Source organism: Amblyraja radiata, chromosome 15, assembly GCF_010909765.2.
Source record: "Amblyraja radiata isolate CabotCenter1 chromosome 15, sAmbRad1.1.pri, whole genome shotgun sequence".
NCBI lineage: Eukaryota > Metazoa > Chordata > Chondrichthyes > Rajiformes > Rajidae > Amblyraja > Amblyraja radiata.
The window spans coordinates 41,136,115-41,150,641 of NC_045970.1; the positions used below are offsets into that span (position 1 = coordinate 41,136,115).

The 14,527-nt window shown below is 49.0% G+C and overlaps 1 protein-coding gene across 2 annotated transcripts in view; it reads left to right on the top strand.

Annotated features, from left to right (window-relative positions):
- Positions 1 to 2,088: 2,088 nt before the first annotated feature.
- The window catches only part of entpd1 (ectonucleoside triphosphate diphosphohydrolase 1), a 31,961-nt gene continuing 19,522 nt past the window's right edge, over positions 2,089 to 14,527 (top strand). The window contains exon 1 of one of the 2 annotated variants that reach the window (XM_033034233.1): positions 2,089 to 2,302. In XM_033034233.1, coding sequence (XP_032890124.1) covers positions 2,284 to 2,302 — 19 coding nt within the window. In that variant the 5' untranslated portion in view covers positions 2,089 to 2,283. The remainder of the gene's footprint in view (positions 2,303 to 14,527) is intronic. The other variant, XM_033034235.1, reaches the window with a different exon arrangement.

A 14,527-nucleotide genomic window follows, 5' to 3' on the forward strand; every position in this document is an offset into this window, starting at 1 on the left:
GGCCTGTGTCCGTGCAGTCTCACTCTAACACTCTGCTTCCTCCCATTGTTCAGGATCAAGCTCCCCTCGACCCGTTTCCTCGCCGTCGATCCACTTCCTGTGCTTCTGTTTAAACTCACAGGGCAGAACTTTCCGGAACATTTAGTTGTTTGCACCGTGCTTTGCCCAGCTCTCCTCGTTGTGTTGAATTCCCCTGCGGCCTCTCCCAATGTTCCACTTGTTGCGTAAACCTCCTTCAGACCTTGCCCTCTACTCAGCCGGGTCCTGACGAAACCGTTTCATGTTGTGGTGATATATTTGCTACCTTTTTCCTCCTCCCCTTCGGCCGCCTTCCCCTGCCAACTCTCCCTCACACACTTCCTGTCAAGATACAGCTGCCAGGTAGCTGGAGTAACTCAGCGGGACAGGCAGCATCTCTGGAGAAAAGGGTGGCGTTTCAGGCCGGGACCCTTCTTCAGACTGAGAATCTGTGGAGAGGGAAACTAGAGATATGGAACGGTAAGCTGCGAAGAGGAGAGATCAAACGGGACGAAGCTCAAGGAAAATGAAGAACGGATTATTGTTAGCCGAGGGGAAGGTACCGACGAGGCATACAATTAGTAAAATCAGCGGAAAGACTATACAGGATTACAATCGAGCCATCCACAGTGTACAAGCGGAAAGGGGTGGAGATAGGAAGATGCGGCTAGTGGTGGGACACCACCCCTTTCCGCAGAGACCTTTCCCTGGTCAACTCGTCCCTTCCCACCCATACCACCCCCTCCCCAGGTACTTTCCCCTGCAACTGCAGGAGATGCAACACCTGTCCATATACCTCCCCCCCCTCGACTCCGTCCAAGGATCCCAAGTCTTCTCAGGTGAGGCAGAGGTTCACTTGCACCTCCTCCAACGTCAACTACTGAATCCGCTCTTCCAGGTGTGCACTCCTATATATCGGCGAAACCAAACGCAGGCTCGTCGATCGTTTCGCTGAACACCTCCGCTCAGTCCGCCTAAACCTACCTGATTTCCCGGTTGCTTAACACTTTAACACCCCCTACCATTCCCACACTGGCCTTTCTGTCCTGGGCCTCCTCCATTGTCAGAATGAGGCCAAGCGCAAATTGGAGAAACAGCACCTCATATTTTGCTTGGGTAACTTACACCCCAGCGGTATGAATATTGACTTCTCTAACTTCAAATAGCCCTTGCTTTCCCTCCCTCTCCATTCCTCCCTTTCCAGTTCTCCGACCAGCCTTACTGTTTTCAACTACATTTTATCTTTGTTGTTACCTTCTCTCAGCTAACATTATACATTTTCCTCATCTATACATTTTCCTTGATCTCATTCCCTTTTACCTATTTGCACACCTTATATTTTCTTATCTCCCTCTCCTCTGACATCAGTCTGAAGAAGGATCTCGACTCGAAACGTCACCCATTCCTTTTCTCCAGAGATGCTGCCTGTCCCGCCTCTTCTTCCTGCGTAAGGCATGCACAGCCTAAAGTTGTAGGTCAACTTGTTCTATTTGATCTTGTTTGTGCACGTCGGGTTGATTGCATTAGTGAAACAGGGCGGACCACGTGAAGGTTGCAATCTCCCCCCCCCCCCCTCCCCCCCCGCAGGGTTACTCCAGCATTTTGTGTCCACGGTTTAAACCAGCGTCTACAATTCCTTCCGAAACATTAGCTACCAGTCCTCTTGGATCTTCTTAGTGGCCAGAGAGGACACAACGATCTTCATCAAGGTTCCTGCTATTACCGCTCTTGCTTCCCTCAGGTTAGGTCATGTCCATAGATTGCAGATGCTGAAATCTGGAGCAAATCATAAAGTGCTGGAGGAACTCAGCAGATCAGGCAGCATCTGTGCCAAAGGGCCTCAGTCTGAAACGTGAGCAATGTGCCTCCTGCGCCTCGGTGCGCCTTTATAGCTCTTTCACCTCGTATTTTCCCCCTTTCTCCCATCTTCCTTTTCTCCATCCATTCCTCTTTTGCCCTCTCCATTTTCCTACCTGTTTCCCCCTCTATGTCTTTCTCTATCCAACTATGTCTCTCTCTCTCTCTCTCTTTCTATCCCATTCTATCTCTCTCTATCTATCTCTCCCCATGTCCCGGACAGGGGAATCCTCGCTCAGTGACGGCAGCGACCGCTTAAACCCTCCCAGCTGCTGCCGGCGCCGCCCCCTCCCGCCTTTCCTGGCGAGAGGGCGGCTCTTATTTAACCAGGGGTTAGCACTCGCTCTCGGACAGAGTCCGGTAGAGGCGGCGCAGCCTGGCACAGTGAGCGGGACTCCGGTACCGGAGATGGAAGAGCCGCAGAAAGGTAGGAGGCGGCGACGGGGATCCCGGCGCACCGAGCGGAGAGCTGGGGCTCCGAACCACAGGATCCGCTCGTCGCCGGGTCGGAGCGAGAGTCGGGGGGCTCGGCGCAGCCCTCGCCGGGTAACCTTACCCCCCTCTCATGGCCCCTCTCCTCCCTTCTCCTGCCCCACCCCCGGCCCCTCTCCTCACTCCCTCTCTCTCCCCCTGCATTTCTCCCTCTCCCCCGGTCCCACACCCCCGTCGACAAATCCCCTCACTCCCTCCCCCGCCTCGCTCTCCCTGGCCGGGTTCCCCGGCGGACGCCGGTGCGAGAGCCGATGGCCGGGATCGGGTGCCCCGTCCGGTGGTGGGTGGGGGTAGACCCCGGAGCTGTCCCGGAGCCCTTGTGGCGTATGACTTGAGAATTAAGGGACTGAAGTTTAGGGGTAACATGAGGGGGAACTTCTTTACTCAGAGAGTGGTAGCTGTGTGGAATGAGCTTCCAGTGAAGGTGGTGGAGGCAGGTTCGTTTTTATCATTTAAAAAAAATAAATTGGATAGTTATATGGATGGGAAAGGAATGGAGGGTTATGGTCTGAGCGCAGGTATATGGGACTAGGGGAGATTATGTGTTCGGCACGGACTAGAGGGGTCGAGATGGCCTGTTTCCGTGCTGTAATTGTTATATGGTTAGAGTAGTGATGCGCGCCACCGTTTACACAACTCGGGCTGTCCCGTCAGAGAGGTGCGATGAACGCGCTTGACGTCCCTCTTAAACCTCTCCCCTCTCAATTTAACCCTGTTCCCTCTACCTTTTAGAACCCTCTACTCCTGGAAAAAGTTTATCCGCGTCTCTTATGATATTGTGCACTTCAATAAGGTCACCCACCACTCAGCCTCCTGCAAAGAGCCGGGTCTTTGGGGTGGTGAGGGGGTGTCATTTCTGCCTCTCGTGTCTTGGTTTGGGGGGGGGGCGGGGGAGGGTTGGGAGGTTCTGCAGCATCTGAGGATCTCAGTGCACAATGCAGCCACTGGCAGAGGTGGGTGAGGAATTGGCAAGGGAGGGGGGTGGAAGAGTGAGACAGGTAAGGATGAGGTGAGGCAGAGAGTGTTGGGGCTCCCAGTCCTGGAGGCAGCTCTGGTCTGGATAGGAACCAGCGTATGTTGGAGAAAGTGGAAACGAGGAACTGTACATAAAGGACACAAATGTGCTGGAGTGCGGAGCTGGTCAGACCACATTTCCGGAGACCAAGGATAGATGATGTTTCAGGTTGGGACCCTTCTGCAGACAGTGGCGCAGATGGTGGGGCTGCTGTCTCACGGCACCAGAGATCCTGACCTCGGGTGCTGTCTGTGAGGGGTTTGCACGTTCTCCTGTGGGTTTCCTCCCACATCCCAAAAGACTCGTAGAGTAGTAGCCTGAAGAAGGGTACCGACCTGAAACAACACCTATCTATGTTCTCCATGTCATAAGTAATAGGAGCAGAATTAGGCCATTCGGCCAATCAAGTCTACGCTGCCATTCAATCATGGCTGATCTATCTTTCCCTCCTAATCTCATTCTCCTCATACCCGTACTAATCAAGAACCTATCTATCTCTGCCTTAAAAATATCCATTCACTTTGGCCTCCACAGCCTTCTGTGGCAAAGAATTCTACTGATTCACCTCCCCCTGACTAAAGAAATTCCTCCTCATCTCCTTGCTAAAGGAACGTCCTTTAATTCTGAGGCTATGACCTTTAGTTCTAGACGCTCCCACTAATGGAAACATCTTCTCCACATCCACTCTAACCAGGCCTTTCACTATTTGGTACGTCCCCCCTCATTCTTCTAAACTCCAGCGAGTACGGTCTCGATGCCGTCAAACGCTCATCATATGTTTACCCACTCATTCCTGGGATCGGTCTCACTCTTCTCCCTGGTAAACCGAGAGACTCCGTGTCCAACATTCAGCCTCTGATCTGTACTTGTCACCACACCCTTGCTGCGATGTGTTTCTCTCAGTCGTGACACAAGGGTATTGGAAATCTGAAGGAGAAAGAGGAAATGCACAGCTGATCGGGCAGCATCTGTGGAGAGAAACAAAGTTCATGATTCAGTCGAAGACGGTTAGTCAGAACTCTAATCAGAATGCTGAATCACTGACCTGAAATATTAACAGCACGACACTAACAATACTTGCCACTTATCAAAGAATCAAGTCCAACAACATGAAACAGGCCCTTCGGCCAACTTTTTCATGCTGAGCAAGTCGCCTAAAACCTAGTTCCATTTATCCCATGTACCTGTCCAAGTGTATTTTAAACGTTGTTATTGTACCTACATCTTATAGCAGCCCGTTCAATGTCCCCACCACCCTCCATGTGAAAAATTTGCCCCTCAGGTTCCTACTAAATCTTTGCCCTCTCACTTTAAACGTTTTTATTCTCCTACTCTGGGTAAAGGACTCTGTGCATTCAGGCTATCTATTCCCCTCATGGGTTTTATACACCTCTCTAAGATTACCCCTCAGCTTCCTGCGCTCCAGGCAAAGAAGTCTTATCTGTACTCTCTCTGTAACTTCTTCTTCTTATCGAGTCCACACACAGGATTAGAAGTTGTTCAGCCAGAGCTGAACACACCTCTCGGCATCTGCATACAATGGGTGTCTGTCTTGTCGCTTCTTGTGCTGTAACACTATAACGCTGCAACACCTTATTTCGTCCACTGGTATTTTACTATTTGCACTACCTGCTGTACTTGTGTATGGCTTGATGGTACTCGCATATGGTGTGATTTGACTGGATAGCATGTAAACAAAGTTTTTCACTGTATCACAGTACATATGACAATAATAAACCAATACCGAGTAATTAGGAAAGTGAATGTAAAATCGGCCTTTTTTATTGATTATAAAGTAGGGAGGTGTTTGATGTTGGGTGCTGAGTCCACACCTGGAATACTGCACAGTGTGGGTCTCTTGTTTAAGGAAGGATATTCTTGCAGTGGAGATTGCCCAGAGAGGGTTCACAGGGATAATTCCTGGGGTGAAGTGGTTAACACATTGAAGACAGGTTGGGCCATTCTTTACCAAAGAGAGAAAGTACTTGACACAGTGTAAGACCCGTAAGATTCATCAGGCTGGTTGTGAGGGCAGAGACATAAGAAGCTGCGGATAGTAGAAACTTGAGCAAAAATCAACTACTGGAGGAACTCCGCATCTGTGGGGGGAAAGGAATAGATTATGTTCTGGGTCGAAACTTTCTTCAAACGGATGGTGTCGAGGGGAGAGCTTGAAGAAAGAGGTGGTGAAGAGGTGGGGCAGGAGCCGGCAAGTGACGGATGGATCCAGAGTAGGAGAGGTTGATTGGTAGGTGAGTTAGGCGGGGAGAGTAGGGCGGAGATAGTAACTGAGGCTGGAGGTGACGGTGGCAAAGACAAAAGGTTCAGATGTTGGAATCTGATGAGGAAGGAGGGTGGGGCGTAAAATGTAGAACTAGCGGGAAGGTGGGTGGAAAGGAGGGGGAGAAAAATGGGTCCTGGTGTAGGTGACGAGCAGATGCAGGAAGGGAAAGGAATTGGGTGACAGGGCAAGAGGTGAGGAACAGAACAGCAATCTTGCTCTCAATGCAGTAAGACCAAGGAGCTGATTGTTGACCAGGATCCACGGAGGTGTCTTCATTGACAGAACAGTGGGAGAGAGTCAACAGCTTCAAGTTCCTGGGTGGATCTCTGAAGACCTGTCCTGGTCCCAGCACATTGAGGCAATCGCAAAGAAAGATCATCAATGCCTCTACTTCCTTCGAAGATTGAGATTTATATGTTGCTGAATGCTTTATCGAACTTCTACAGGTGCACAGAAGAGAGCATACTGACTGGTTGTGTCTGTCGTTTGGTAACTTGAACTTTCAGAAGCAAACGAGACTGCAGAGTGGTAGACACTGTCCGGTCCATCACAGGTACTGACCTCCCCACCATCGAAGGTCCATCAAGGGTATTGAACTCTCCACCATTGAAGCTTCATCACAGGGACTGACCTTCCCACCATCGAAGGGATCTACAGGAGGTGCTGCCTCAAAAAGGCAGCCAGCATCATTAAAGGCCCACACAACCCTGGCCACACTTATCTTGTTGCGACCATAGGGAAGCAGATATAGGAGCCTGAGAACCATGACCTCCAGGCTCAAGAACAGCTTCTCCCCAGCAACCATCAGGCTCTTAAACACTGCACAACACTAACCTCAGCCCTAGCTCAGAACTGAACCACTATGAACTTTGCACTACTGTGGTTGCTTGATGTACATTTGGCCTTGCACCTGTGATCGTTTACCAGATATAACTGATAATTTATTGTCATCGTTGCCTGTGTGTAACGTGCCTGCGAATTGCAGCTAGTTACTCACAGTGTTGTGGTTTGTATGCAGTGAGATTACATTTCCTGCATGTGAAGGCGTGGGGGCTTCCCACACTCGGACTGTTTCCAACAATGACTAGTGAGCTACCACTGGTAGCTGTATTGTCCCTGACCTCTGCTTTTCAGACTGTGACTCATTCTTTGAGTGAGCATGTCAGAACCTCGAGTCATTGCTCTGCGCAGTTGCTGCTGTGAGCTGTGACCCACCTCTGTGCAGGACCTGGTTACTGGTATGAGTGTGTTGTTCAGGTCTGACTGGTGGTGCAATTTCCATCACTCTGCCGAAGGTTACCAGTGTGCATTCGTACAGGACGCTCAATGGTACTTTATTGTCGCATGTACCTAAGTCAGTGGCACCTAATGGCGGCACGGTGGCACAACGGTAGAGTTGCTGCCTTACAACGTCGGAGACCTGGGTTGAATCCCGACTCCAGGTGCTGTCTGTACGGAGTTTGTACGTTCTCCCTGTGACCTGCATGGGTTTTCTCCGAGATCTCCGGTTTCCTCCCACGCTCCAAAGATGTACAGGTATGCAGGTAACTTGGCTTGGTAAATGTAATAATTGTCACTAGTGTGTGTAGGATAGTGTTAATAAGCGTGGATTGCTGGTCGGCGTGAAGCCAGTGGGCCGAAGGGTCTGTTTCCGTGCTGTATCTCTGAACGAAACTAAGTACAGTGAAATTACTTTTTTTGCATTAAATTCAGTAAAAATCTTACTCTACATAAGAACAATCATACTTAAATACAAGTGTAAGGATTACACTGAAGCAGTACACAAGAATCGCCACATTTCCAGCACCATCTTGCATCCTTCAAGTTTAAAAGTTCTCCAAATGTTGAGTCTTAATTTAGCCTTAAAGGTCCCTCGCCTTGGAAACGGCACAAGGTTGGAGTTGCAAGAGTCTGCCTGGCTAAGCGATGTTGTTACTATCCTCCATCGCTCTGTGCCTCTGCAGAAGATCCTAATCAATAAGTGAGTTCGGTATCTCGATAAACGCAAGGAATCATGGGATTTGTCAAAGGATTTTTAAAAAAGCGAACGCAGCGCTGTATAAACTGTGTATAAATTGTTAACTATTCTACCAAGGAATTCATCTAGAATTCTGTCAACTCAATAGCTTCCTTTCTTGTTCGGCAGTTCACACACTATTTACACAGTCCCAGTTCTAGTTCATTCATTAATCTGCAAATATGAGATACTCAAAATATTAAATAATTTATTATTTTCATTTAATGTGTTTGCCACTGGAATAAAAAAATATTACTTGTATTTGAAACATTTTCTTATCTTTAGTCATAATTTATGTGTAAAAATATATTTAATCTGAGGCAGGCAGCGATTGTATCAGTGTGATGTGGGCTGATGCTTTACCTACAGGCAGTGTGAATGTATCGTTAGGGCAGGGGTCGGCAACCTACGGCCCACGGGCCTGATCCGCCACGTAACCCAAAATCATCCGGCCAGCATGCGTGTTTTATTTTAGTGACTAGAATGTCGTTCTTGCCTTCAGTGGGACCTTGCCCAGAGTTGCCCCAGTGCTCAGGCAAGGCAGCTCTCCAGGATGGTTTTGACTGGGATGGTTTTACATTATGAAGTTCACTGTGCCTAAGTTATTAATCAGAGTGAACACCCGCTCCTGTGGACACGTCTCACTATGGAGTCTGTCACAGACAGATTCCACTGCCTGTTGGTCAATAATTGGATCGGACTCCTGAACCAGTGGATCTACCGGCGTGTGTTCTTTCCGAACTGAACTCGCTGTGGAATGAATCCATTAACAGAGCCACTCTGCTGCCGGATTCTAAGTTGTCCCTGCCGTATCTCTGGAACCCTCCTTGTCCCCATCAGATGGCGAGTTCCCAGAGTCCTGGTTAAACGCAGCCGGTCACGGTTAAGTCTGTGAAACCGGCCCCATCAGAGACTGTGGACAGGATTAACAAAAGAAAGGACTGTTCCGCCTATTTTAGCGGGTGGCTGTTCGTGAGGAGTGTGGGGCGAGATTTAATGTCCAACGGCATGTAAATGATGGACCAACAAGGGTTGACACTGCAACGGCAGTAGCGAGTGCGAGAGTCTGTTTCAACAGTTTGTTTATTTTCAGCTGAGTTAAACAAATTTAAAAAAAACGTAAAGCGACTTGAATGATCACCGCACGTACTGCCGATGTCCTACATACTGCCATTGATAAAGTTACATTACTATACGGCAAGGAGTGAACGAATCAAAATATATCACAGAAAACTGTAAAAGTTAGTTTGCTGAAGTTCCTACCAGGCACGCCAATAACTGCAGTGAGCGTATAACTGTTATACCAGTGTCTCAAACTAATTGCTATGTTCAGTAGACATAATATTTCTGCAATATACCAGTCTCAAACTAACTGTTATGTTTAGTAGACATAATATTGCAGCAATATTATGTCTACTGAACATAGCAGTTAATTTGAGACTGGTATAACAGTTATATGCTCCGAAGCATAGCGCAATAAAACACCAAAGCATAAAAGTAATAAAACCAACAAAATCGTCATAGTTTTGTACAAATAAACCATAAATACACCTAGTTAATAGTTTTGAAAGCAGTATTTTCTTACCTCGAAGAAGCAAAACTGGAAAATACGGGTGACCGGGGGTGATTATGAGAATTTGCAGCCATTTGAACCGCAGCTAAACTAGAGGCTTCAATCAGGAGTGGGTCGCAGCTCCCCAGCTGACGGGACCTGTTCTCGCTCTCTTTGAAGGAGGCGCTGCCCGCCCCAGCGAGTGGGAAAACACGGAGCCAACCCGTAATATGAGGGGGAGCATTTTCTCAGTCAGACTTTGTCGACAGTTGGGGTGGGGGATCAGGGAGAGAGAGCTGGCGATGCCGCCCAGACATCGTTTAATAACAACCCATTAAATTCTGCTCTTCAGCCACTCGGCAACCTGGGCTGATCTGATCTGACAGCCCTCTCGCTAGCTTGCTGCGTGCCTGATCCTAACACAGTACCTCCACAAAACCTTTGGGGTTCAGGTAACACCTGCCTTTGCTAACAAGGGTTGGCGAACTGTGCTGGTCAGCGTATACTGGGAGAGATGGCTGGAGGAAACGCAAGGCAACCACCGCTAACTTGGAACAGCACAGACCCTCCACTCAATCTATCCAATACTAAAGGGCAGGCATTTCCCAGTTAAATGTCTTATATTGGATTGGCGGCTCCTTCACAGGGCCAACCCTGTACTCAGTTTTCCTCGAAGATTAATCTTTGCCTTCACATTGACACCGCCTGGAGGTAAAGCATCAGCCGAACAAGAAAGGAAGCTATTGAGTTGACAGAATTCTAGATGAATTCCTTGGTAGAATAGTTAACAATTTATACACAGTTTATACAGCGTTGCGTTCGCTTTAAAAAAAAATCCATAATGACCTTTGACAAATCCCATGATTCCTTGTGTTTATCGAGATACCGAACTTGCTTATTGATTAGGATCTTCTGCAGAGGCACAGAGCGATGGAGGATAGTAACAACATCACCTAGCCAGGCAGTCTCTTGCAACTCCAACCCCGTGCCGCTTCCAAGGCGAGGGACCTTTAAGGCTAAATTAAGACTCAACATTTGGAGAACTTTTAAACTTGAAGGATGCAAGATGGTGCTGGAAATGTGGCGACTCTTGTGTACTGCTTCAGTGTAATCCTTACACTCTTGTATTTAAGTATGATTGTTCTTATGTAGAGTAAGATTTTTACTGAATTTAATGCAAAAAAAGTAATTTCACTGTACTTAGTTTAGTTCAGAGATACCGCGTGGAAACAGGCCCTTCGGCCCACTGGCTTTGCGCCGACCAGCAATCCACACTCATTAACACTATCCTAGACACACTAGTGACAATTTTTACATTTACCAAGCCAAGTTACCTGCATACCTGTACATCTTTGGAGTGTGAGAGGAAACCGAAGATCTCAGAGAAAACCCATGCAGGTCACAGGGAGAACGTACAAACTTCGTACAGACAGCACCCGGAGTCAGGATTGAACCCAGGTCTCTGGCATTGTAAGGCAGCAACTCTACCGCTGCGCCACCGTGCCGCCATTAGGTGCCACCGACTTAGGTACATGCGACAATAAAGTACCACTGAACGTCCTGTACCGATGCACACAGGAAACCTTCAACAGAGAGATGGAGATCGCACAACCAGTCAGACCTGAACAACACACCCATACCAGTAACCAGGTCCTGCACAGAGGTGGGCCATAGCTCACAATCGCAACTGCGCAGAGCAAGGACTCGAGGTTCTGACATGCTCACTGTTGTTTCATTGGAAGAGAAAGAATGAGTCTGAAATGCAGAGGGCAAGGACAGTACAGCTCACTGGTCATTGTAGGAAGCAGTCCGAGAACAATTAATTCAGTTTATAGAGCGCTACGTTCGCTTTTTCTTCCCCGAATGACCTTTGACAAATCCCATGATTCCTTGCATTTATCGGAATACCGAACTCGCTTATACTGAACTCGCTTATTCTTCACCTGATCATGAGGAGCCAGATGAAGCTCAAACAAGGCTCCCCATCTACATTCACCACCAGCATGGAGCCCCCTCCCACCTTTTTCTATGCCTGCTGCTCCACTCATCATTTTCAGCTGCTATTTCAACCAAGCTCGGGGCAGCAGATATTCAGTGACCAGGCGTAATGATCAGCAGTGGGACCCCGCCGCTGAGTCCTGCCAGTCGCTCTCCAGTTTTTCTCGTCAGTTTCCAAGATGCCCCATCTACACTAGTCCCAGCGGCTTGTGTTTAGCCCGAATCCCTCTAGACCTGGTGTGAGGAGGAGAAAGCTGGGCCGAGCGGCAGCCTTACACTGTGGTCTGGACAGGCAAGTGAGCAGTTGTTGCCCGCCCCATGGTCCCACTCAGCGCCAGTCTCCTCTGCAGCTCGGTTGGCCTTGAAGTCCAGAGGAGGAATTATGGACAAAAATATTGCATGAAATATCAGTGCCATTCAGCCCAAGAGTGGATCGCGCATTGGGACAGAGAACCAGTCACATTAACCCCAGCGGCTCGGTGTCGGACCAGACCCTCTGTAGTCAGGGGTCACGGGGTGGACCGGACGTCATGGGCGAGCCAGGGGTCGTGGGGTGGACCGGAGGTGACCTTGTTTCTGTCCAGTCAGCGTCCACCCTGTCTGTCACTCAGTTTTGTAGAGCCATGGATGGCAGCAGGGAGGAGGCAAGTGATGTTTGCCTCGATTTTACTCCCACTCTTAATGAGGAGGAAGCCGGTGGTTCAGTCACCCTCAGCAGCGTAGCCAGAGCATGGAGAGTGGTCCTGCTCCGAGTAGACCCACTTCAGTGACTGCGTGCCATGGTGATGAGACTGGAGCTGTGCATGAATAATCTGACTGGACCAGCACCTTGCCCAAGGAACCTGTCCTGTGGAGCCGAGTTTGTCAGAAGCATGCATATGGTGAGGCTCGGGTATAATGAATATCTTGCAGCAGCAATACAGGAACATAGTCAAACCACACACTGAAACATACATTTACCTGCTATTCAGGCAGGTCATACCATGCATGGTTACAAGGCAGGGCAAAAGAGAAACTAATTAGAGTCCAGAATCAGGTGTTGCAGCAACAGGGAAAGTGGTGATTAAGAGTACAAAGGTCACAGCGAGGTCGATCAGAAGAACACAATTCATCTTTCGCACGAGAAGTCCATTCAATGGTCTGATAACAGAGGGGAAGAAGCTGTGCCTGAATCTGGTGGTATATGATTTCAAGCTTTTGCCTGATGGGAGAGAGAAGAGGGAATGACTAAGGTATGAGTGGTCCTTTAATTATATTGCCTGCTTTTCCAAGGCAGTGTGACGTGTAGATGGAGTCGATGGTGGGCTACATCTACAACTCTGAATTTTCTTGTGGTCTTGGGTATCACAGCAGTTGCTAAACCAAGCTGTGATGCATTCCAACAGGTTGTTTTCTATAGAGCATCTTTGAAGTTGGTATGAGTTGTTGATGTGCCGGACTTTGTTAGTCTTCTGAGGAAGTAGAGATGTTGGTGTGCTATCTTGGTCATAGCTTCTATGTGGAGGCACGAGGAACTGCAGATACTGGGAGCAGGGTCCAATGTGGTTGGTCCAGGAGAAATGAACGTTGTGTTGTGTGTGCGGTGCTCACATACGCATCTGAGTAACAGTAATATTCAAGCACAGGAGGCCACTCAATCCATCTTGCCCATGCCTGTTCAACACGGAGCTATTTGGGTGAACATTCCTCCCTTCTGCACACGACTCTGCTCAGTCTTGTTCTGCTGCCCCTCCCAGCAACAAGCAAGACCACACGGTTGCCGAGGCAGCTATATCCCTCCTTCGATCTCGTGCCATGCTGTCCCTGTTCTGGGCATGGCCCCATCTCTGCCACTGTGCCGGCGTTCCCCATCACTCGGTCCATCCCTCGCTCTAAACGCAACACCCCGTTGACTCTAGGCTGCTTTGTGCTTCGATGATGAACGACTGTACGTCCTGCGCTGACATTGCACCATGAACGACTCTCTCTGTCAGAGTCAGAGACATCCCACTCTTCCCACCATGCCAGTGTGATGGGAGTGCTTGTGCGCTCCATCTCTGCGCACGTTTGTCCGATTGTGAATGTGTGTGTGTGTGTGAGAGTGAGGTGCTTGTCTTTTCTGTATCTATGTCCTGGCTGTGTGTTTAGTATTTGCAGTGCTGTCACTGTGCGTGTTTTGTCTATATCTGTATGTTTTTGGCTGAATTTATGCATGTTTATTTCATTGTTGCATTTGCACGTCATGTACCTGCACATGAGAATTGCGCATGTTCTGTGCTTGTATGTTTTGTCTGTGTGAGTATCTGCACGTATGTGTGTGCTGTTTGTATACATGCCGTGCCCACACTTTTTGTGTTTTTTTTAATTGAAAATAATTTATTTAATTACAATCACGATACAAAAACCAAAAAAAAACAAAACCGTGGTGACATACCCACCACCATATTACAAAATCACCTCATTATTCAGACACTGAATTCACAAACAACTGTATTACAAATATACTAAATAACTACTATACAACTATGTTCCTCTCTAACACCACCCGGGCGTGGACATTACCCCGGTAAAGGGGCAAGCTACTGGCTCGGGCAAAGCCCTCTTCCTCCTGGCGCCATGACTCGCGGATGGCCAGCTTGGCCAGGCCTAAGAGCAACTCAAATAGGCCAATTTCGGCACTGCCAACTCCATAGATCCCGTCACCAGTCCTTCGGTCTGTGACAGCAGAGCCACTCCTCCCCCGACGGACCTTAGGTGGAGTGTCGGTGCTCCTTGATCTCCGGACCGTTGTGCCCACAGTGGCGCCGTCTGCAGCTCCAGCCCTGTGTGGGGACTCTCGCTTGGTGTGGATGGGATCTGCCGGCAGCTCGATGAGGTTGTGGTGAGTTGGAGCTGCCGGTGTGTGTGTGCGGGTGGGAAGTGTTGGTGTGAATTGATGCCAGTGAGGCTGATCCGCCCTCAAGCGGTGGAGACTCGTGTCTGAGCAGAGACAGGGTGGGGAAACACAGCAGAGCCGGGGACCGCACACTGCACAGCATGATGGAACACACACACAGCACAAAACCTCACATACACACACACACACAACCGGTGGCACTGCACAGCACGATCCCTCACACTCACACACACAGCACAACCCCCCCCCCCCCCCCCCCCCACACACACGTGCACACACACTGCCACACGGTCCCGAACACTCGCATCGACAGTACCACCCAACATAATCCCACACATACACACCCAGTTACAAAGCATTTCACTGGATGTGTATTCACTGGTATTGTCAGCACATCCTGGGAGCAGCTCAGACCCATT